This window comes from Heloderma suspectum, chromosome 10 (assembly GCF_057233095.1).
Source record: "Heloderma suspectum isolate Gila_16-S chromosome 10, 16-S_ref, whole genome shotgun sequence".
Lineage (NCBI taxonomy): Eukaryota > Metazoa > Chordata > Lepidosauria > Squamata > Helodermatidae > Heloderma > Heloderma suspectum.
In genome coordinates, this window is record NC_139467.1 from 8,715,767 (window position 1) to 8,739,295 (window position 23,529).

The window sequence follows — 23,529 nt, forward strand, 5'->3', positions numbered from 1 at the left end:
TGGACAGTCTGGTTTCTCTTCTCATATCTGGGAGGGCAGTAAGATCTAGTGGTTTAAGAACGGGGCGGGTGGGAATGGAAGGTCAGGACTTGCTCTAATGCAAAACTGTAAGAGCAATGGGGTTATGTCTTCAGTTGAGTGTGTGTGGACTGAGGCCTAGCACAGTAACGAGGGGAACGGTGGAGAGATTAGGCCCTCCTGCCTTTTCACTTATCCTTCAATCAGTGCCTGCTGCAGGGTTTTCCCCTCTGTGCCTCCCCACCCCTCCCAAACACGCTCCTGGCTGTAATCCCTCAGGGTCCAGATTCAAACTCCTGACTCAGAAGTGTGTCACTCCTGCCCAGCGTTCTTGTTCCTTGACTCACTGAGAACCATGACTAGGCTGAATTAACCAGGGGAAGAAAAGGAATGGCAGGCATGCAAGGAGAGGCAAAGCGCACACACATGCACACGGTTCAAGACCCCAGTATGGTTACATTTTGCCTCAGCTCTGAGGGGAGAGGGAAAGAGGGAGAGCAGGAAATGCAGTGTGTGTGTGTGTGTGTGTGTGTGTGTGAGAGAGAGAGAGAGAGAGAGAGAGAGAGAGAGAGAGCGCGAGCGCATCTCTGCAGCTGTGTCACCAGTGGAGACGGACACCAGTATTTAAGAGAACTGAAAGTGCTTTGAGAGACGCAATGCATCGCTTCCCACGGGGTACGCAAACAATTCTTGATTGTCCCATTGTTACCTCTGGACAAACAGGGCTGTCAAGGTTTTGGGTTTTGTCTTGGGTAGTGGTGTTTTTTGGAACCATTTCAAAATCCTGAAAAACCTGTTTGACTACAGGCAACAGTGGGACAAAAGAACCCCGTGTGCATGGGGGGGGACATGGGAGGAGCATCTATATCATGAGCAGTAATTCCTCATTCAAACCACCTTTGGCTCCCTGGGGGGGGGGGAGCACTGGGCTGAGCATGTGCTGAGGGGCACCCTGTTCCTCATCAGCCACTATTTTGCATCAGACTCCGGTGGATGGATCTCAGGGTTTTAATAAAAAAACAAAGTTGATCCCATTTTGTGAACCGCCCAGAGAGCTTCGGCTATTGGGCGGTATAGAAATGAAATAAATTAAATAAAAAAATAAAAAAATAAGTCTGAAGTCTGCCCAACCCTGGGTTAAACATAGAATCACAGAGTCGGAAGGGGCCTCAGAGATCATCTAGTCCAACCCCTTCTCAGCGTAGGCCCTGTGTTGCAGGGTGCAGCTACAGAATCCCTGAATCTCTTCATTGAAGGAGAACCTACCACCTCTGGAGCAATCTGTTCCACTGCTAAGCAGCTCTCACTGTTAGGAAATTTCTCCTAATGTTAAGTCGAAATCTGCTTCCCTGCAATTTCCATCCATTGGTTCTAGTCTTGCCCTCAGGGAGCCACAGAGAACAAGTCTCTCCATCTTCTGCACGACAGTCCTTCAGATATTTGAACACCACTATTGTGTCTCACCTTACTCTTGTTTTCTCCAGGCTAAACGTGCTCAGCTCTTTTAAGCATTCCTTATAGCAGGGGTCCCCAACCCCTGGGCTGCAGACCGGTACCGGTCCGTGGCTTGTTAGCGACCGGGCTGCAGCAGGGGCGTGGGAAACCCCCTTACCTTGGGTTCGCAGGGGTCCACAGGGGGAGGGGGAGGCGATCCGTCCCCCCCCCCAGAATCCTCGCCGACCCTGGCCGGCTCTGCTCTGCAGCGAGTCTGTGGAGCTGCCGGCCGGCTCCGGCCACTGGCGGACTTCCGGTCGCTGGGACGCAAATGACGTCTGCATAGTGGATGCCATTTGCGTCCCTGTTCTTCAAGTAATAGGCTACGTAAATCCAAGTCTGCCAGCAACCCCCACCCCCAGTCCGTGGAAAAATTGTCTTCCACGAGACTAGTCCCTGGTGCCAAAAGGTTGGGGACTGCTGCCTTATAGGTCTTGGTTTCCAACTCCTCACCATCCTAATTGCTCTTCTCTGGATGCACTGCAACTTGTCTTAACCCTTCTTAAAATGGGGCACCCAGAACTGGACACAGTGCTCCAAATGCAGCCTGACTTAATGCAGAGTTGAGCAGAACTTTTACTAATAGATATAATGGGAGGATATATGGATTTCTTTTTACTACGAGATATCCATGCTGCCCTTCCACTCCATAGCAGGGTGCTCAAGACAGCTAACATCAATGATCAAACACAGTACACTGGTAAAACAATTTCAAAAATACAATGGAAAATGGAAAACGAGGTAGCAGCAGATCTATCTACACACAGACATACACACACACCTGAATGATTCAAATAGAGGTCAGGTCAAAAACCTGCAGAAATAAAATGTTTTCAGCCACACAAAAGACTTATAAAGCAGGTTGGAGGTTTCCGCAGCTTGGAGGACCCTTTCCCAACATAGGATGCCCTTTCCCATATCCCTACCAATTCAGCTTAGGGACAGAGGAAGCTGCCTTATACCATAAGAACATGAGAAGAGCCATGCGGGATGAAACCAAGGGTACATTTAGTCCAGCATTCTGTTTACACAGTGGCCGACCAGCTTCCCACTGGAAACCCACAAGCAAGACAAGAGTGCAACAGCACCCCCCCCCCAGCCTTGTTCCCCAGCAACTGGCATACATAGGAATACTGCTTCTGCTATCGGAGGTAGCCTACAGGCATCAGGACCAGTAGCCATCGATAACCTTCTCCTCCATGAATCTGTCTGATCCCTTTTTAAATGGTGGCCATCACTACATCTTGTGGCAGTGAATTCCATAGTTTAACTATGTAGTGTGAAGAAGTCCTTCCTTTTGTCTGTCCTGAATCTCCTACCAATCAGCTTCCTGGGACAACGTCATTGGGTTCTGGTATGGTGAGTGAAGGAGAAAAATGTCTGTCTACTTGTCCGTCTAGCCCACTGTTGTCTGCCGTGATGGACAGCTGATCCCCAGGGACTCAGGCAAAGAAAGGCCTTTCCCCATCACCGGCTACTTGATTCTTTTCTCAAACTGCATTACACCTGGGACTTTCTGCATGGAAAGCAGGCCACTGAACCAAGCCACTAAACTGTGGTCCCTGAAATGGCACTTTGACAGCGGTGGGACAGGGACAAGCCAGCTGACCTCAGTGGACAAGCAGGAATGTCAGGGAGGAGATGATCCTTTAGATATCCTGGTCCCAAACCATTTGGGGATTTTTAAGATGATGGCCAGCACTTTGAATTGCGCCCAGAAACAGAATGGAAGCCACTTTGAATGCACTGATGCCCATCCCTGGGAAATTAATAAATAGCAGCACAGTGGAGTCCCCCTCTGGGTGTTTCCAGATGAGAGTTTTATTGTGCATTCATTCACAGAATTTTACGGGGGGCAGAGGTGTGTTTCCAGCCATTGGCTCCCCCTTGTAACCATCCCATGTTTTCCCCACCTCTTCTTCCATTGTCTTTTCTTACCACAGAAAATCCATTCAGGAGCGACAGACGGAAGAGCTGCACCATGCCTTTTGATTACTAGTGCTAGAAGCTGTACGCCTGGAAGCACCCTTTTACAGGATCCCCATCTGCCTTTACACCCACCCACCATACAGGTGAAATGGCAGTATTGCACAGACAGCAATCCCAAGCAGGAATACTTTCAGGCTGACCGCTGTCTTGTGCATGCAAGACCTACTGGGTTCAATGGGGCTTACTCCCCAGACAGCAGCCTTAGAGCTGTGGCTTTAAGAGGCCTCATGCTGCCCAGATGAGGTTTATATTCCAGGAATGTCCCCTGGCCACAAAAGCCCTCCGGAGCCACTTCCTCTTACCCAGGCGTCTGGTTTGGTGGCTTGCAGCCCCACACAGCTGCCAAATCAGCAACAGACCCCTCAAACAATTTGGCTAGAGCCTCAAACAAGAAGGCTCTGGCCAAATCAGGAAGCCACAGTGGCTGGCCTTGGCTAATCATCCACTGACCTTGGCTAATCGTCCACTGGTCTCCAGCAAAAAGGTCCAGTGGCAAAGAAGCTGGGAAGCCTCCAGGAATGAGACCAAAGGGCAATGGAGTGGACTGTCACAGCAGTGGAAAGGGAAATGCCAACACAGCCAGGTGAATCAGGAGCACATAAGGGGAGGGGGCTAGGAAAGAGCCCTGCCTGAGGCCCTGGAAAGCAGCTGCCAGTCTGCCAGTCGGTGGACAGTGGACTTTAGCCAGGCCTTAATTTGCATCTGGGCTCACTGGAGTTTTTCGAACGGAGGGACTGAGTCTTGAAGAATGTGGTGAAAAAGAGAAACGGGGCAGCATGCCTGGCCACGCCTAGAGAGCCTTCCCCTCACTAATGGGTAACGGTTCTTTGCTCCCCTGTGACTGAGATTAGGAGCAGAGTTTCCAGCTCATGGGCAGGGCTGCCAACTGGCCAGGAAAAGAAAACTAACTAACTAAAACACCAGTCTGTTGGCCATGCTGCCTGGGAATTATGGGAGTTGCTGTCCAACACATCTGGAGGACATCAGGTTAGGGAAGGCTGGTATAAACTGACCTGAGCTCCCTGCAGGAGGAAGGATGGGATAACAAAAATTAATACGATATCCTTGGTTCTCTCTCCACTGCCCTGTCTGACTCATGGCACGTTCCATCCTTGTTGTGCCTGGGCTCGAAGGGAGTTTCCCAGAATCATCCCCCTCACCACGACCCATAAATCTCCACACTCTGTCCCATTTGGCCTACCTTACAGGGGCAATCTTGAATACTGTAAAGATTATTGAGATCATGAACACGAAGCACTTTGAACACTTGAAAGCAGTAGGTTTTATTATCATGAGCAGCAAGAACCATAAGATGCACACGCGCGCGCATACATAGTCACTGCCCGACTGGCATTTGGCAACCTTTGCCATGTCTGTTCCCACGCTCAGAGCAAACCCCTCCCCAACTGAGCCATCAGGAACCAGCCACCTCCATAGAAAAGGGAACAAAAGAAGCTGCGGGTTGGGGACAAGCTGGGCTTTGGGGGGGGGACATGAGACAATTAACAAGGACGTGAAATGCTGGGGGTAGAGGAGGGGGGCTCATGAGGCAAGCTGAATAGAGGGCAAGAGTAGGGGCCGCATGCATTCAGTGTTCCCCCTGCCACCGCCTTCCACTCCTCAATAAAACCGAAGTGGGACTGTTGGGAGAATCAAAATTCCCTGTTTGCAGCCAGTGGAACGGAGAGAAAAATAAAAGACCATTTTTGGCTCAATTGCGCAGATACAAAAAAAGGAGATGCACACATCAGGAACAAAGCACAATCTGATCCAGGGCTCCCGCTGGACTCAGCCCTCAAACTATTTTCAACCCTGGAGTCTGGCCATAGGATTTGCCAAGTGAAAAATAAAGAGGGTGCTTCTGAGTGTGTGCAGAGTGTGCTTCCTTACTTGCCAAATAACACGCAAGTCACTCCCACACATCAAGATTTGGCAGTAAGGGCACCCAAGACAGAGGCAGTGCAGTTTCCAGCCCCAAGACTTCTCATGTTAGGAAATTAAGTGCCAGTTGGAAAGGCAAAAGCACCAATTGAAAGCACAGTTTGAGAAGGGAGAGACACGATGCAGATTAATTTTGGAACCTCCAGACCCAGGAAGGGCTGGAGGCTGGTGGCTCCAATGTCAGTGGGGTGATAAATCTGCTCTGGGTTTCAGTCAAAACCACTCAGAATTCTAAAGGAGCTATCCAAGGTGCTCTGCACCTTGGATAGCTCCTTTAGAGTTCTGACTGCTTCTGACTGAAACCTGGAGTGGATTCACAGCCCCACTGACATCAGACCCACCAGCCTCCACTGGCAGAAACAAATTGAGAGCAGGCAGAAAGGACCCATCCTGAACACACTAATACTCTTAACACAGGGTGCAGTCCACCAGAAGCTCTCCTAAATAAGCCTCGTGGACCTGAATGGGAGCTGCTATGTTCTTGCCTGGGTCCTGTTTATTTTAATGCGTCTCACACCAGACAGCGTGCAGCCAAGTGTGGCCCCGCGGGTCTGACCTCTGTTGTCCAGGGTGGAACGCAAAATCCACCGTCTGAGGCATCTACCTCGTGCCTCATAGCAGGGCCTTTTTGAACACACCAGTACACTTTTCTGAGTAGAGGAGTTTGACGTAATCCAGCCTGACTCACCTCTCACAACCAACACAGAAGGGGTCCGGGCCAGTGGCTCATCCAATGAGTTGAGGGGGCTGCTATCTTGTAGCCAGATCACTTGCACTGGTGCTGGTGGTCCATGAGCCCAGCAGCTGAGGTTGAAAGGGGTATCAGCTGTGACCTCTAGATCCTGGGGTTCCTCCGTGAAAAAAGGAAGACCTGGACAAGAAGGAACAGACTGAGTAAACAAACATGGTAAGCATGACAGTATGTGAGTGCACGTGAGTGTGAGTGTGCACGCGCGCACATCAAAGGCTTCCCTACTTCCAGACTGATAATGGCTCCCTTGAACATAATCTTCTAAAGGCAGGTTTTAATTTAAGCCACAGGATATTTGCAATAGGAAAGAGGGCATTTCTGAGCATGTTCAGAGGGCAATTCCCTCCACACTGAGGATCTGAGCTCCATGCATCTGGGATTAGGTGACAAGACTTCCAGGTCTGAAGAAAATAGCTACCAAATACGAGACCCCACTTCGTCTAACTTTTACACCAGCGTTAGAGGCACGTTTATTGCTAGAGACAATGTAAAGGAAAGGGGGGTTCTCACCACTCATGTGGTAGGAATATGTAATTATACACAACACTTGGCATAATATCTTAGACCTGATCAGATGTATCCCAGGCACAGCCCCTCCCTTAGATCCTACCTACATTTGGCTGCATTTTGGCCTTGACGAAGTGAGACCCAAGTCACAATCCACCCTTGTTTACCATTTGTTGCCAGCTAAGCTCGAGGTAGCTTTATAAGAATTCCTCACTCACCCTTCATCCTTCACTGTTTTGACAAAGTGTGGGATTCCATCATTGCCAAGAAGAGCACACACCAAATTAGAGTCAGGATGGGGAAAGCTAAACCAGGGGCCTCTCTGGCTTATTTATCCGCAGTCCCTTCACTAAGCTGGACAAAGATCTTGATAGATCAGCAGTACAGCTCGAAAAATAGAAATATGCATGCATATAGCATATAAATTGCTTGGGTGATTGTGTGGCGCTTGTTTTTGATTTGAAAGCCAGTGTGAGATTCTGGCGAGAAACATTTTGAAATAAATAAATCAGGGCCTTGCGATTTCAGCCCTTCATTTAATTCTGTGGTTTGCTTTCAGTATTGCCCAGCTGCGCAATATCTTTATTAGGACCAAGCAAAATTCCACATGATCATCCAAGCTTTTGAATTCCATAGAACTCTTCATCAGGCAAAAAGAAAAAAAAGAAGAAAAGAAAAAGCAGGGTATAGGAGAAGAAAGGATTCCAGAGGGTTCGCTGAAGCATGGCTTAGGAACATCAGACGCTACCCTTATATCAGGTCAGACTATTTGTCTATCTGGCACAGAATTGTCTACTCCTGTCTTCCCCAACCTGGTGCCCTCCAGATGTGCTGGGAGTTGTAGCTCAGCACATCTGGAGGGCACCAGGTTAGGGAAGGTTGGTCTACTTTGACAGGCAGCCAGCACCTCTCAAGAGGTCCAGGCAGAGTGGGCTCTTTCCCATCACTTGCTGCTGGACCGTAAAAGAAACAAACAAATGCTGGGAACTGAGCCTGGAACCTTCTGCATGCAAAATAGGTGCTGTGCCACTGATCTATGATCCCTCCCCCTAGCTAGTCCTTACTCATACTGGACCATAATTTGCTTCATGTACGCTTATGACCAATGCCAGCTCAACGTTTCAGGGGCCTCTTGGCCAAAGTAACTTCAGTGGCTGCCATTCTTCCTCAAACAGGCCCATGTTCTCCTTGCCACCACTGTCACCACCATCCATACATTTGCCTCTTCTACTATTCAGCAACCCAGATGGAGAGGGTGAAGAAAGCGGAGGCTGTTCCTCTTTCTTATTCCTGTCTCTGCTCACTCTGAGAGAGAGAGAGAGAGAGAGAGAGAGAGCGTGTTCGCAGGTGAACAGGGAGCAACACAGCAAGAAGCAGGATCAACAGGGCTAGTGGGCTCCAGGGCTTGGCAGCGGGCCACTTACTGAGGTTTGGGCCTTGGCAAGTGCCCAGCAATACCAACCCCCAACACCAGCCCTGCTTATGACACTGCTCTGTTATCCTTGTTTCCTGCTTATTTTATGTACAGGTTGAAGATGTCTATACAGAAAGTTGTGTGTGTGTGCACGGGGGGTGGATGGGTGGGTTGTAATGCTATAAAGAAAAAGGGGTGGCTATCAAGGCCGCTTGAGCCACAGCACCTTTCTGTAGCAAATAACCACCATTTACATCTCTTCATCCTCTTCCTTCTCTCTCCCTGGCCCTTGATATTTTTGTGCTAAGAGCCTGTGGGGGATCTCAGAGTGGACTCGTGTCAAGATCACACACATGCACAAACACACACACACTGTGCTTGCCTTCCAGTTGCAGGTGGGCTTCATCAGAGAAGACTTCAGATCCATTCACCAAGGCTGCACACTGGTAGTTTCCCATGTCTGAGAGCTGTACTGAAGGGATGCTGGAGCGGGGGGAGATGAGAATGTTCACAAAGATAATCAATTCAGCTTCTCAGCTCCTTGCCACGAGAACATAAGAAGAGCCCTGCAGGATCAGACCAAGGGCTGTCTGGTCCAAGTCCAGTTTAAAGATAAAGTACCATCAGAAGGGAGGGAGCTCAGGGGCCTGGAAGTTGCCCATCAGCACTCAGTAGCATTTGGACAGCAGACTGAGCAGGGACACGTGATCTGGTCACATTCTTCCATACTATGGGGAGAGGTATTGCATTTCGATTTAAATTATAGCAGTTACTCATAGAATCATAGAACAGTAGGGTTTGAAGGGGCCTATAAGACCATTGAGTCCAACCCCCTGCTCAATGCAGGAATCCAAGTCAGAGCATCCCCGACAGATGGCTGCCCAGCCTCGTCTTGAATGCCTCCAGTGTGGGAGAGCCCACCACCTCCCTAGGTCATTGGTTCCATTGTCCTATTGCTCTAACAGTCAGGAAGTACTCCTAAATGTGCACCTATATCTATAAATTAACATATGCAGGTTTTGTACAACCCTATGCTCTCTTTTTTGGCAATATGCAACTCACCACCCTATCTGGTATTCAGAGGTATACTGACTCTACCTATGGAGGTTTCTTCTTCTTCTCCCTCATTATCATCATCATCATCTTCTATTTAAAATATGTGTAGGCCACCTTTTAGGGTAAAAACCCTCCCAAGGGGGCTTCTAACATACAGAAATACAATATACAAATGACAATACATTTTAAAAAGCACAATACTATGCTAAAATCAATAATCAATAGAACTAACAATAAGACAAAAAAATCTAGCCCAGTAAAACACTAAAATCCAATGAGCAATTACAGCTAAAAACATCATCATATATATCCAGCAACCCAATAAAATCCTTTCAAGAGAAAGCACTAGAAAACAAATGAGTCTTTAGGGTTTTATTTAGCCAAAGTGGTGGGGGACGGTTGAGGGGGTGTCATTTTCTCTGCCCCCCTAATTTTTTTTAACAAACAAATAATTAAATTTATTAAGGAAATTTTAGAAAACCAACAGGAAAGCCCATATTTCCCTTTTTAAAGGTGCAGATGCTATTATTTGGTGTGATGCCATGGTAGAATCTGTCCACAGATTCCTAATAGTACACGCAATTGACGCTACACCCGAGATGAAGGAATATTTTGACATATGCAAACAATTGTACATATTTGTTAAGAAGGGGCGTATTGCTCAGATTTATAAAGGCAGTTCTTTAAAATGCCTATTGGTTCAATGATGGACTGGACATTTGGATTCAGTTATGGTTATACATTCGGTTGAATACTTCATTCTTTCCATACTGAATTTAATCAGTGCATCTTCCCTGTGTGAAAATATTTCTCATCTAAAAACGGAGCTATTGGGATTGCTCAGATCAGTAGTCTTTCTTTTCTCTTTCTTACTGATATTATACTAAAAGTATTGGGATATCTTAAACCTGTAACATTATTGCTGCACCAGAAGAATCTGGATATTGAGGCAGCACTGAAACTTTTTGTTTGCATTGGGAGGCAGTTGCAAGAAATGCAAAATGATACTGTTTTCAACAACACTTTTGAAGCAGCCAAGAAAGCATGTGAATCTGCTGACCATGAAGCAGCGTCAAAACGTCTTCATAAACTCCCTTGAACTTCAAAAAAGCTGATTTTAAGAAACTCAGAGCACTGATATGTAGGATTCTATGGCAGGAAAACCCAGCAGGAAGACAAGTTCAAGAGGGGTGTGTGTGTGTGTGTGTGTGTGGGGGGGGAATGCTTATCAAATTTGTAGATGACGCAAAATTGGGTGGGATAGCTTATTCCTTAGAAGACAGAAACCAAATTCAAAATGATCTTGATAGTTTAGAAGACTGGGCAGAAAACAACAGAATGAAATTTAACAGAGACAATGGCAAAGTTCTTCATTTAGGAAAAGTAAATAAAATGCACAGGTATAAGATGCGGGATCCCAGTAGCAACATATGGCTGTGAGAGCTGGACTATAAGGAAGGCTGAGCGCCGAAGAATTGATGCTTTCGAACTGTGGTGTTGGAGAAGACTCTTACGAGTCCCCTGGACCGCAAGGAGGTCAAATCAGTCCATCCTAAAGGAAATCAACCCTGACTGCTCATTGGAAGGACAGATACTGAAGCTGAAGCTCCAATATTTTGGCCACCTAATGCGAAGAGAAAACTCCCTGGAAAAGACCCTGATGCTGGGAAAGACTGAAGGCAAAAGGAGAAGGGGACGGCAGAGGATGAGATGGCTAGATAGCATCACGGATGCAATGAATATGGACTTGAGCACACTCCGGGAGAGAGCGCAGGACAGGAAGGCCTGGCGTGCTCTGGTCCATGGGGTCACGAAGAGTCGGACACGACTGAACAACTGAACAACAACATAAGATGGGGGATACCTGGCTTGGCAATAGTACATGTAAAAAGGGTCTTGGAGTTGTAGTCAATCACAAGCTGAATATGAGTCAGCAGTACACTCCACTGACTGAGCAGGCAGTGTGATGTGGCTGCAAACAAGGCAAATGCAATTTTAGGTTGTATCCATAGAAGTATAGTTTCAAAAACACAGGAAGTAATAATTCCACTCTACTCTGCACTGGTCAATCGTCACCTCAAATACTGTGTCTAGTCTTAGACACCACACTTTAAGAAGGATTCAGATGAATTGGAATGGGTTCAGAGAGGGGCAACAAAGATGATCAGGACACTAGACATTAAAGGAACACTTTTATGCCCCCTAGACAGTGTGACCAGATCACCTGTGTGCTGTGTGTGTAGACATGGGCTACGAGGTATTCCCAACTGTGCCCAGCCTCCTTCCCTCCCGGTCCTCGAAGCCTCCACTAGATGGGTGAACTCACCCGTCTAGCTACAATGCAACTCTGCCTTGGATACCTGTAAGCCTGACTTGGATTCCTGCATTGAGCAGGGGGTTGGACTCGATGGCCTTGTAGGCCCCTTCCAACCCTACTATTCTATGATTCTATGATTGTAAGCCACAGAGTTCAGAGACTTACGAGTATATTATAAGTCCTATAAGGAAAGGTTGGAGGACCTGGGTGTGTGTAGCCTTGAGAAGAGAAGACTGAGGGGGGATATGACAGCACTTTTCAAGTGCCTAAAGGACTGTCACACAGAAGAGGGACACAACCTGTTCTCTGTCATCCAAGACTATAAGACATAAAATAAGGGCTTAAGCAGTGGAGGCTGGCAGCTCTGATGTCAGTTGGGTGGTGGATCCACTCCAGGTTTTAGGCAGAACTATAAAGGAGCTGAAGAACCCTGGCTAGCTCTTTTACAGTTCTGACTGAAACCCAGAGCAGATTCACTGCCCCACTGACATCGGAGCCACCAGCCTCTACTGGGCTTCAGCTACAGGAAAGCAGATTTTGGATGATCATCAAGAAAAACCTCCTAATGATCAGAGCAATCAGACCAACTGCCTAGGGAGGTGGTGGGCTCTCAGTCACTGGAGTTATTCAAGGAAAGACTGGGCAGCTATCTGTCAGGGATGCTTAAAACTGGATTCCTGCACTGAACAGAGGGTTGGACTCTACCCCTTGATTCTATGATAAGAATACTCCTGTTGCAGTACAGCTGCAAAAATAAGGGTTACATGAAAATAGTTTACAATTTTGTCATAAAGAGGCCTGCAGACCAGATAAATTGCCTCACACTACTCCCTGCACCCCTGAACATGTAGGCTGGCTGTGGGCCTGCAAAGTCGTTAAGAGCTGTTGATAGACTTTTCCTCCATTAAACCTGCAATCCTGTGCACACTTACCTGGGAGTAAGTCCCATTGTCCCACAACACCCTGAGAGCCAGAAGTTACCCACCTGTGCAGCAAGGCTTATCCGGGATGACTTTCCAATGGACTATGCAGCTCTACCCATCTCCTACTGCCACCCTTAATGGTGCCTAATATCTACCTCCTGACCCAAAGCAGCCACCTCACTGTGCCTCATGGGAGGGGGGGCGGTGTCATCTCTAGTCCGCTCTTTTCCTTCCCAAGGTAACTTTTTCCATTACAGAGGGAACTGTAATGCACAGGGCTACAGTCCAAAATTTCAAAGAAAAATATTTACTTTAAGCATCAGAATACAAAATGTATCATAAACAATACCATTAAAATCCAGTAATCTAAACTTATGCAGGAATCCATATATACAAAATCCTGTCATAAATATCACTGATGGGGTCTTCAGAGAGAAGATATTTGTAACAGGATTTGGTGCATATGGAATTAAAGTTCACGGCTGGATTTTAATAGCATCGTAATAGTACCCCTTTTGTATTCTGATGTTTGGGGAAAATATTTGTGTTTGAAAGTCTCGCCCAGGCCCTAAGACTTCACCAACCAAGAGCCCTCCAGATGTGTTGGATTACAAGTACCAACATCCCCAGCAATTATCCCACAAGGTGGGACTGGTGCTTTTTTACTTGTTCATAAATGATTTGGAATTAGGAGTGAGCAGTGACATAGTGAAGTTTGCTGATGACACCTAATTATTTATGGTGGTTAAAACAAAAAGGGATTGCGAGGAGCTCCGAAAGGATCTAAATGGGAAAATGGGAATCTAAATGGCAAATCTGGTTCAGTGTAAACAAGTGTAAAGCAATACACACCAGAGCAAAAAATCCCAACTTCACATATACACTGTTGGGATCTGAGCAGGTGGTGACTGACCAAGAAAGAGATCTTGGGGTTGTGGCTGATAGCTTGATGAAAACATTGACCCAGTTTGTGGCTGCTGTGAAAAAGACAGATTCCATATTGGGCATAATTAGAAAAGGTAATGAAAATAAAACTGCAAGTATCATACTGCCATTATACAAATCTATGGTGCTACCGCACTTGTAATACTGTGTACAGTTCTGGTCACTGCACCTCAAAGAGGATAGAGTCAGAAAATGTGCAGAAAAGGGCCACCAAAATGATCTAGGGGCATCTCCCCTGTGAGGAAAACTTACAATGTCTGGGACTGTTTGGCTTAAGAAAAAAAGCAAGTACAGGTAGACATGATAGAAGAGTAGAAAAAGATGCATGATGTGGAGAGCAGACAGGAGGAAAAATGTCTCCTTTTCTCATAATACTAGAACTCAGTGGGGTCATCCTATGAAGCTGATTGGTGGAAGATTCAGGACAGAGAAAAGGAAGGACTTCTTCACACAGCACAGAGTTAAACTAATTTGCTACCACAAGACGTAGTGATGGCCAACAACTTGAATGGCTTTAAAAGGGGACTGGACAAATTCATGGAGGATTCAATCAATGGCTACTAGTCTTGATGGCTATAAATTATCTCCAGTATTGGAGGCAGTCTGCCTCTCAACACCAGTTTCTGGGGAACCCAAGTGGGAGGATGTTATTGCACTCATGTTCTATTTGTGTGCTTCCCACAGGCATTCGGTTGGCCACTGTGTGAACAGAATACTGGACTAGATTTTCTGGTCCAGCAGGGCTCTTCTTTTGTTTTTATGTAGTCCAACACATCTGGAGGGCACCAGGTTGGGGAAGGCTAGAAGTAGTTTATTGCTGGTAAGTGAATGTTTCCGGTTGGGGTGGGGGGAGGGGATTTGTGTCATCATGGAAAAGCTAGCAACCTCTCTCTTTATTTACAGGTCAGGATTCTTTCCCCTTCCATTTCCATATTCTTGAGGTCCATCTGCCTGTTTTCTGCTCTGCATCCCAAGAAGCAGCAGCAGACAAAACAAAGTATCTAATCTGCAAGCTTTTGTGTTTATTTTACAAATGTTCTGTAAACCCTTCTTGCTTGTTCCAGCTGTGCATTGCTTCTTATGCTGTTTAGCAAAGCTGATATGAATTTATGAGCTTTATAACAAGGCAAGGAATGGCTATTAAAAGGAAAAAAAAGGCTTCAGTGAGCCCATTCAGCTAATGAACAATTTAAAAAAAAAACAGCATGGGAACGAAAGGATAGAAATTTGGTTTCGGATAGTCATCTGCAGAAGACGACAGTCTGAATTTCAGTCACAAAATTTCAGAGGATCTAGCAGCGTTCCCCAAGAAGGTGCCCTCCAGATGTGTTGGACTACAACTCCCATCAACCCCAGTCAGCATGGCCATTGGTGGTGGCTAGTAGGATTTCCTTGGGTCAGAGCTTAATTGTCCACAGTAGCAAAGAGGAATAAATTTCCCAATGAAAGAAGGGAATTGGCATGCAAGTTTGCTTCAAGCTCACAATAGAGGATTTCCTTCCTCCAAGAGCATAGTCCTGAGCCGACAATCATCAAGACTACAAACTTTCTTCTTTAAAACAAAAGCCTAGATTCTCAGGATGCTCTTCATTCATCAAATACTGAATTCCACACTTGTGTGGCATGAGCACAAACCCAAACAGCCTTATCTGTTGAAAACTTCACTGTTTTTGTGAAATGGACCTTGCTACCCACTCACCCACACTCAAAATTTAGATTGTCAACTCTTTAGGGCAGTGAATTGTCTTTTTGCTTTGTTTAGTCAGAGGAGACCACATTTTGCTTAGCCAGTGGGGTATTTATTATCCAGTAGGTTTATACTCCACCTTTCCTCCATCATGGAGCTCAAGGTCTGTACGTGGGATTCCCAGGCAATCTCCCATCCAAACACTAACCATATCCCCAGAACGTCTTAGCTGCAGCAAGGTATCTGCATCGCCTGCCCTCAGATGTACAGTCATAGCAGTTAGAGAGTTTGACTAGAACAGGGGTGGGCAACCTTTTTTCTGTGGAGGGCTGCATTATTTCATGGTAATCTGCCCAGGGCTGCAGGTTGGCGGTTGCCATATTGGCCCAAAGCCAAAAGTGAGTGGGTCGTTCCTTTTCTCTTTCCACCACCCCCTTTTATCTCTCTCCGTCTTCCTTCCCATGCAGCATGCTGCCAGGAAAGGAACAGATAACTTTTGCCAGAAATCTGAACTGGTTGCAAGCAGGTGTGTGTGTGAAATTAGGCTGAAGGCTGGAGGTTATCCACTCCTGGACCGAGGAGACTTGGGTTCATATCCCTGGGTGACTTGGGGCAAGTCACTCTCCGTCAACCAAATTACCTTGCAGGACTGCTGCAAGGATAAAAGAGGGGGAAAGGGCCATGTATGCGACCCTGAGCTCCTTGCAGGAAAAGCAGGAGAAAGAAGTCATAAACTTTTAGGACACTCTTTAAAAGCACCATGTATATTGATGGCATTGTATTCATGAATGGTATCTTTTAAAAATCCCCTTCTGAAAACGCTGCTTGTAGCATAGTTCTAGATACAGTCCTGTACCCCGATCTCCACTTTTCTCAGCCTCTCAGTCAAGAGGGCAATGAAAGAAACAGGAGAAAGGCACCATGATGTCAGAGCCGGGGAGGCAGGACGCCAGCCGGCCTCCCTGCCAAGTTCTCCTGCTTTGGAGTTGAGCAACTGGAAATAATATTTCCCAATGAGTCACACACACTCATGCACAGTGCATGCACATTGACACACACACACACGCTCGCAGTCAGCCAGCTCCCCAGCTCCAAGAGGAAAATTATTATCTGTTCACGTGAAGAGAGGGAGAGACCATGGCCTAACTCAAGCATGTAACACCAAAATCTATATTTTTCAAGGCATTTCATTTCCTTTTGTTCCAGGCTAATTGTTCCTCTTTGTTGGAGGCTAATTTCTACATAACACACATTATGGGCATCTGCTTTGAGTGATTTAGCCGCTGGAGACCCAACTTTTCTCCTTATTAGGAGGGAGGTGGATGTTTCTTCACTATACCCTGAGACCTGTCTTTTTTCATATGCCTATGTTTCTGTATATGCTGTTAGGGGAGGTGTGGGAAGCACACAATACCAGATAAACCAGACGTCCCCAAATTGGTGCCCTCCAGACTTCAACCCCCACCATCCCCAGCCACCACTGCCAGCCAGGCTGGTGGAAGGTGATGGGGGTTGTAGTCCAACACATCTGGAGGGCCCCAGGTTGGGGAAGGCTGACCAATGTCCCCTCCCCACCAACAGTTCCATTACTTTGATCTTTGACCAGAAAGATGTGTCTGCAAGACCAGATCGCACAAGCAGAATCAACTGGAGTCAATAACCAGCTCATCACTTCCGGGCCATTTTCTTTCGTTCCTTTGGACCGCTCCGTCTTCCACCAGCCTTTCCTAGCTCCCACCCACCCCCATAGGGAACATAGGAAGCTGCCTCATACTAGCTCAGATGATTTGTCCATCAAGCCTGATCCTATCTACTAGACAGGGCCAGTGCCAGCATTGGGCCTGTGTGAGCAGCCGCCAGGGCCCCAGTCCCCTGGCAGGGCTCCCCCAGATCTAAATAGCTGGATCTAGCCACCCTTTTAATTTCCCACAATGCTCCTGAGCTCATGCTGCTTTGGGGCATTGTGGGAGGTTAAAGGTGTGGCTATACCCAGTCACCCAAGCGCTGCTTAGAGCAGGGGTGGCCAGAAGGTAGCTCTCCAGATGTTTTAGACTTCAACTCCCAGAAGCCCTTGCCAGCATGGCCAATGGTCAGGAATGCTGGGAGTTGATGTCCAAAACATCTGGAGATCTACTTTCTGCCCACCATTGGCTTAGAGCACTGCCATAGCAGCCAGAGAAGCTTATTGGCCCACTGACAGAGGAGGGGTTCACTGGAGGAGACATTGCTCAGGGCCCCCTCAGACCTAAAGCTGACCCTGTTAAGTCTGACTGGCTGTGGTCTTTCACATGACCTGGTGCCCAATCCTTCTAAGTGGAGATGTCGGGGATGGAACCTGGGACCTTCTCAATGGTCCTCTTCCATTGAGCCACGACCCCTCTCTGTGGCCCCTGCTGCCTTCTCCTTTGCTAGTGCCCTGCTTCTCCTAAGCTTCTTTACTCAAGCCTTTCCATTTCCCCACCACCACCTTGTAGGATCAAAGCCATTCCAACCAAAGGCAGCCAGGTATATTTCTATTTGCTCCGCCCCTCTGGGAAAGTTAGGACTGGCTGGAGGATGCTGGGAGTTCTAGTCCAACACATCTGGAGGGTGCTAGGTTGGGGAAAGCTCTACTGGTGCATAAGCAGCCAAGCAAACTAGCCCCGACACTGAGCCGACAACAAGCCATCTGCCCTGGCATTTGGGCTGCAAAGTGCTCACCTCAGTACACTGGTGGTCATCCACTGTTCGTCATCCAAGGGCACCTGCACCTGGTTACTGTCAGCAAACTCCAGGGCGGCACCATCCCGCAACCAGCTGATCTCAGGCGGCTCGCCAATGGCATGGACAGAACAGGAGAGCTTAACATCTTTGCCCAAAGAGGATGTCAGGTTCAAAGGGCTCTCTTGAAAGTACACAGCTGGAGGGAAAAGAGAAAGTATTGAAGCAATATCAGCAGAGCCCGGGAATCCAGCTGCCCAACTGTCCAGATTCTTCCCATACCTATTTATTTATTTATTTACTTGCAGCATTTTTACCCCACTCTTCAGCCAAAAAAGGCTGCTAGAGCAGCTTACAAACATTAATAAGACAGTCCCTGCCTTCAAGCTTACAATCTAAGAGACATGACACAAGTGGAAAAGGGACCGGGAGGGAGGAGGAAAAAAGAAAGAGCAGAAAAGTTCCTATAGGTGTTCTTTCTGGCAGGGAAGGGCAAAACAAGCTCCCTGCAGCTGTTGCTTCTTTGGCTGAAGTATGGGGCCAGGTTACCATGATGTTGTTCCTGGGGGGCAGGAGATGAACCTATTAGATTCCCAGATATTAGCCACTATCTAACCCCCCTTATTTACTGCAACTAGGTTTCCATTTGTTTTAACTCTGTCATAGCCCCCCTCCCAAATCATGGAGTTTGTAATTTTCTGAAGAAAACAACTGTACAATCTTAACATGGGAGAGTGTGTAAGGCGAAAGCACCCTGTACATGCTCAGAGGTTTTCCCTATTATTTTTACTTCACATGTTCCAGGGCTCTGCCTAGTCATTGCAAAATGGTTCTGGAGCCCCCTCAGGAGCCCTAACAAGCTCCAGATCAAATTACACCCTGGATATCATTTAAGGGATGCCAACTGACCATAAATAGATAACTTAGTCTGCTCTTGTGTCAGTAGCAGCAGACTGATCTGCAGAACTCAGCAGGTGAGGCTTTTAAGCATAGAGAAAACCATTACTACCTGCCACTGTCTGAAACAGATCAAAGTGGATGTTTAAAGGCACAGGAGCAAGGGCTTGTGAAAATGTTGGCAACACCTTTCCATGAGTAGGTTTGGCCCTTCGTTTACTTGGTGTCTTCTGGAATGTACCAATTTGAGGCAGCAGGAGGGAGTGATGATGTTCTGATCTGAGCAGCTAGGCAATGCTATGGATGATGTCTCTACTTGCCTCTCTGTCACCAGCTGCCAAGGGTGGCAGCCGCACTGGCCCCACCTACTTAATGACGGCTCTTGTAATTCCCTGGCATAGCATCCCGCCGGAATGCAATGCAATGCAATGCGGACCAGAGCGGAGCAGAGAACACTCTTCCCAAGGTTTGAGGCTACCAGAGTCTGAAAAGCAGCTCTAAAGATGTGTTGGGGGATGCATAGGAATCAGCATAGCTAGTTGGGGGATGATGGGAGTTGTAGTCCAACACATCTGGAGGGCACCAGGTTGGGGAAGGCTGCTCCAGAGGTTCATTTCGTCTTAGCCTGTGTTGTTGTCCGAGAAAATGCCATGCACACCTGAACTTCAATTCCTGCCCAAGTAGCCGAAATTCAACAGGCGAAGCTTCCCTCCCCCATCACTGCATCTCCAACCAATACAAGTAAATTGGACAGTTTTAAGCTCCTTAATCACTTTTAAATTTTATCCGCACACACGTTATTGTTATTTATTGTTCTTTGGCCTATTTTTAGCCCCCTTCTCATTAAATTGTACAGACTGTAAGCTCTTTTGGGACAGAAATACACACAACTGAACGGACGGAATAAAATGGGGGCAGAACTCTAATCAATGCCAGGAAGAGCTTTACCTCTTGAATTTCTTTGTCATGAAGCTGCCAAAGTTGCAGGAGAATTATGGGGGTGGGGGCGGGGGTGGGGGTGGGGGTGGAGAAGCATTCCCCCCCACTTCACTACCTTTCTTTCCCTCACAGTCTTAATCTGGAAAGTCAAAGGAAGGGGATTCACTCCATTTCAACCAAGGTTCAGGGATGGATTTTAACCCAGGGGTAGAGAGAATGAGATCTACTAGTAGATCTCTGGGTGATTGGAAAGAGTTTCTGACCCCCAATTGTTTAACAATAGTAATACCAAAATCACTCCCCCCGCTCCCGGCTTTCTAAGGGTGCAATCCTATGCATGTTTAGGCAGAAAAAAGTCCTATAACTCCCAGCATTCCCCAGCTAGCATGACTGGCTAGGGAATCCTGGGAGTTCTGGTACTTTTTTTCTGTCTAAACATGCTTAGGATTGTGACCTAAATCTGCTTTCTGAAATGAAGAGCGGTCGGGATAACCAGGGGTGGGCTTCTGAGTGAAAGGGTTGTGAGTTCAGTTCAGTTCTGCTACTGAAAATGAATTCAGCACATGCTCAGAAGCACCTGGTTCTTTAATTCTAAGTGGATGTCCTTTGCACCTGGCTCTACTTGGGGGATCTTGGGGTTCTAGTAAAGAAACAAAAGTAGATCCTACATACCTGAAGTCTGCCCACTCTGCCCTGTTCTTCTAACCCACTTGTTGCAAGCACCAGAGTGGGGGTGCGAAACCCTCTGGAGCTAGAGAATTCCACCTTGGATATCTATTTCTGACGGTCCCACTTCTCCCTCCCAGGAGATCGAGACAGTGAAATATGGGGGATTAACCCCACTTTAATAAGGCAGTTCCAGCGGGAGAGGAAGAGTGACTTACTTCAAGCGCACCCAGTGAAGCCCAATAAACCAAATGTTACCTTGGCAAATTGGGGCTCCCAGACCTGCTTTGCCGACAAAACACCAAATTGGGGGGGGGGATGAGGAGAGCTGGGGGGGGGGACGACTTCACTTCTCCCCCACCTACCACTTTTCCCCTTGTGACTCCCCCGACCCAGCAGCATTCCCCCACCCACCCCACCAGGGATCCGGACACAAGTTTCTGAGGCAAACACAGGTCTGGAAACCTGATGGTGGTGCTGGGACAGCTCAGAGAGGCCTGTGGAGGAAGGGTTGAGCATTCTGCCTTCTACTTCTCCCCCATAATGTCCTCCCCCAACTGCACTCCCTTCTTTGCCCCCCACCAAAGACGCAGGCCTGCGTTCGTGAGGTAAACTCAAGTCTGGAACCCAGGTGGTGTCAAAGGGGGAACAACTAAGAGGATGTTGTGGGGGAAGAAAGGTTAAGCATCTCCTCACCCCACTCTTCTCAAATTAGCAAACAAAGGCTTGGAAATCCAGAGTTTGCTTCAAAATTTGGTTCCCTGGGCCAAAGCAGACATTACTTTAAATCCACACCTAGCAGCTGTGCCTTTTTAATTTTTACTCCAGAGCAAGCAGAGGGCCCCTGCTCCAGATCAGGACCCTAGAGTGGGGGATGCAAGGGTTAAGATCCAGATTTGGTCCCTTGTACCTACTCTAGAGTAAAAATAGTCGGGGAGGGGGACACAGCTACTAGATATGGATTTAAATAATGTCTTTTTTGGCCCTGAGCTCCCTTGGCCAAAGTCCAATGCTCCAGCCACACCGGTTATCATTCCTATCTGGCACTGAATCAGTGTTAGCCTCCGTGCCATACGTGGACAGGAGTTGGTCGTTCTTCCCAGCTAGCTAACTCAGCTGGAATGAAACTGTGTTGTTCTTTGCAGGGCTCTCCGTGTCTCTCTCTCAGCTGCAAAACAAGGGCGGAGGATTTGTGTGACCCTTGGAAGGCAAAAGCAGTACATGGGACACATATGCAGATGGATGATGGGTGTGTGTATGGGGGGGGGATAGAGAATGCAGGCGGCTGGTTCATAAATCAGTCTGAGAATATCCTGCCCTGCAGCCACTGTTAACCCTTGAGGAATGAGGGACACATTCCAGGGCCTGAGAAACAAAAGTTGCGTACTTGGAAGAAACCCACGCCTCACTTTGGGGCCTCATGCCCCTTTTTCTAAGCAGGATGAGGGGTGGGGGAACCCATCTATGCCTACATATCTTGAATCTCCTCCCAGCCTACATGCAAGAATGATCTTTCTCTCTCTCTTCCCTTGCTCTGGTCTTTTCTGAAATTGATTGTAAGCATCTAGGGGCAGAGAGCTATCTTTTGTCCTTATGTTACTTTCTCAAATGCGTCCTATATACATTGAAGGCAGATCTGGTGGATGCCTGGAGCAGCCCTGTTTGAGCGGGGGCAGGTGTTGCACTGGACCGGATGGATGGCTGGGGCAAGTTGAGGATTGAGCAGAGAGGAGCGGTGGAGCGGCTCAGGGGTGGACTGGATGGCCCTTTCAGTCCCCTTTGGACCCTATGACATAATTGAACAGAAGATGTAAACCAGCCCACCTCTCCCTGCCCCAGGGGGAGAGCGTTGGGCCCAGGCCACCACAGGGTGGAGACGCATTTGCATCCCTCCTCTCAGCTAGTTATGCAATCCCATACTGATGCTTGATGGGGTCCCTGAGGCCAAGCCAACAACAGCCCCCCTTCCCTTTCTGTTGGAGAGACAGGCTTCCTCTCCCCCCACCCCACCCCACCCCCACAACCTGATTCACCAGCTGTAACCCACCAACACACACAGTTACACACACACTTCTCCTCATTCCTCCAAGTTCGGCTGAATCGCAGGACCAAAGTGGGAAAGGAAAAAAGATGGCCAGCCAGCTCAAATCATTCACCCCCTGCCCCCTTATCGCAGAGAGGGTTGCCAACTTCTTCCTCTTCTTTTGCCGGCCCTGTGCCTGTGCTTTGAACGGCAGTTCAGGCTGCAGGGTAGGCATTGGCAGGCGGTCATGTTGACCACTGTGCCATGGAGAGCTTCACCTGCTCATTTCTGCAGAGTGAGCTGCTGTTAAAGGCAGAGCAGCAGAGGCCAAGCCTGGTCTCCCCCCCCCAGCCCCCGCCCAGTTAATTGGCAACCCTAACCCCAACATAACTGAGGCAACGCAGATCACTGTATGGAATAAACAGGGCACGCTTACTTGCAGACAGCGCCCACAAATATCTACAGAAGTTACAAGAAACAAACAGCCAAGCTGTTAATGACGGTTCTATCCATAAAATTGGGAGGTAGTCCAAAGGAGGCAAGGGGCAGGGTTAAAATACAAATAAAATGGCTTTCTCCTAGGGCCTAATCCTTCTTAGGGCTCAGCCTTGGAATATAGGAGGCCACAGCAAAGATTAGAGTGCCTCTGAGCATGTGCAAAGTGATTCTCACTTCTCTTTGAGTAACCCATATTAGACCTCCTTCCTGCATACATGTGAGAGGGGGCTCAGAGTGTCACTTTGTTTTCCCCTTGCACGGCTCCTGTGGCTTTAAGAGCAATGGAATTCCTCCTACCTCACTGCCGTCTTCATGCTGGGACAAGTTTGGTCTGTCAGATGGCAAACATAAAAACTGAACTGCTGGATCACATCAAAAGTCCATTTAGCTCAGTGTTCTGTCTCCAACAGAAGCCAGAAAAGGGGGGGGGGGAGAGCGTGTCTCTGGTGCTGGAGGAAGAAGTGTTTTCTTTGATGTAAATACTCAGAGTGTTTCGAAGAGCTATTTTCCCCTTCATCAGGACCAATAGTCTAACAACACACATAGGGATAAACACCCATGCCTTCTTTGGGAGGTGTTTTTTTTTTCTCCCACTGAGCTGTCATTGATCTGCGGATAGCTCTTTCGCCTTTGCATGTCTAACCTCAATCAGTAGTCATGAGTGCCTGATTAGAAATGGGGAGACCCAGATTCAAAGCCCTGCTCAGCCACAAAGCTGGGTGACTTTGGCGCAATCATGTTCTCACAACCTAACCTGCCTCATA

General features: G+C 47.7%; 1 protein-coding gene across 2 annotated transcripts in view; it reads right to left on the bottom strand.

The window, feature by feature from the left end:
• Window positions 1-23,529, bottom strand: part of AXL (AXL receptor tyrosine kinase) — a 71,981-nt gene that overhangs the window by 44,071 nt on the left and 4,381 nt on the right. For both annotated transcript variants that reach the window (XM_084814976.1, XM_084814977.1), the window contains exons 2-4: window positions 17,743-17,941; window positions 8,497-8,597; window positions 6,131-6,313 (exon numbers count right to left, since the gene is read on the bottom strand). In XM_084814976.1, coding sequence (XP_084671102.1) covers window positions 6,131-6,313; window positions 8,497-8,597; window positions 17,743-17,941 — 483 coding nt within the window. The remainder of the gene's footprint in view (window positions 1-6,130; window positions 6,314-8,496; window positions 8,598-17,742; window positions 17,942-23,529) is intronic.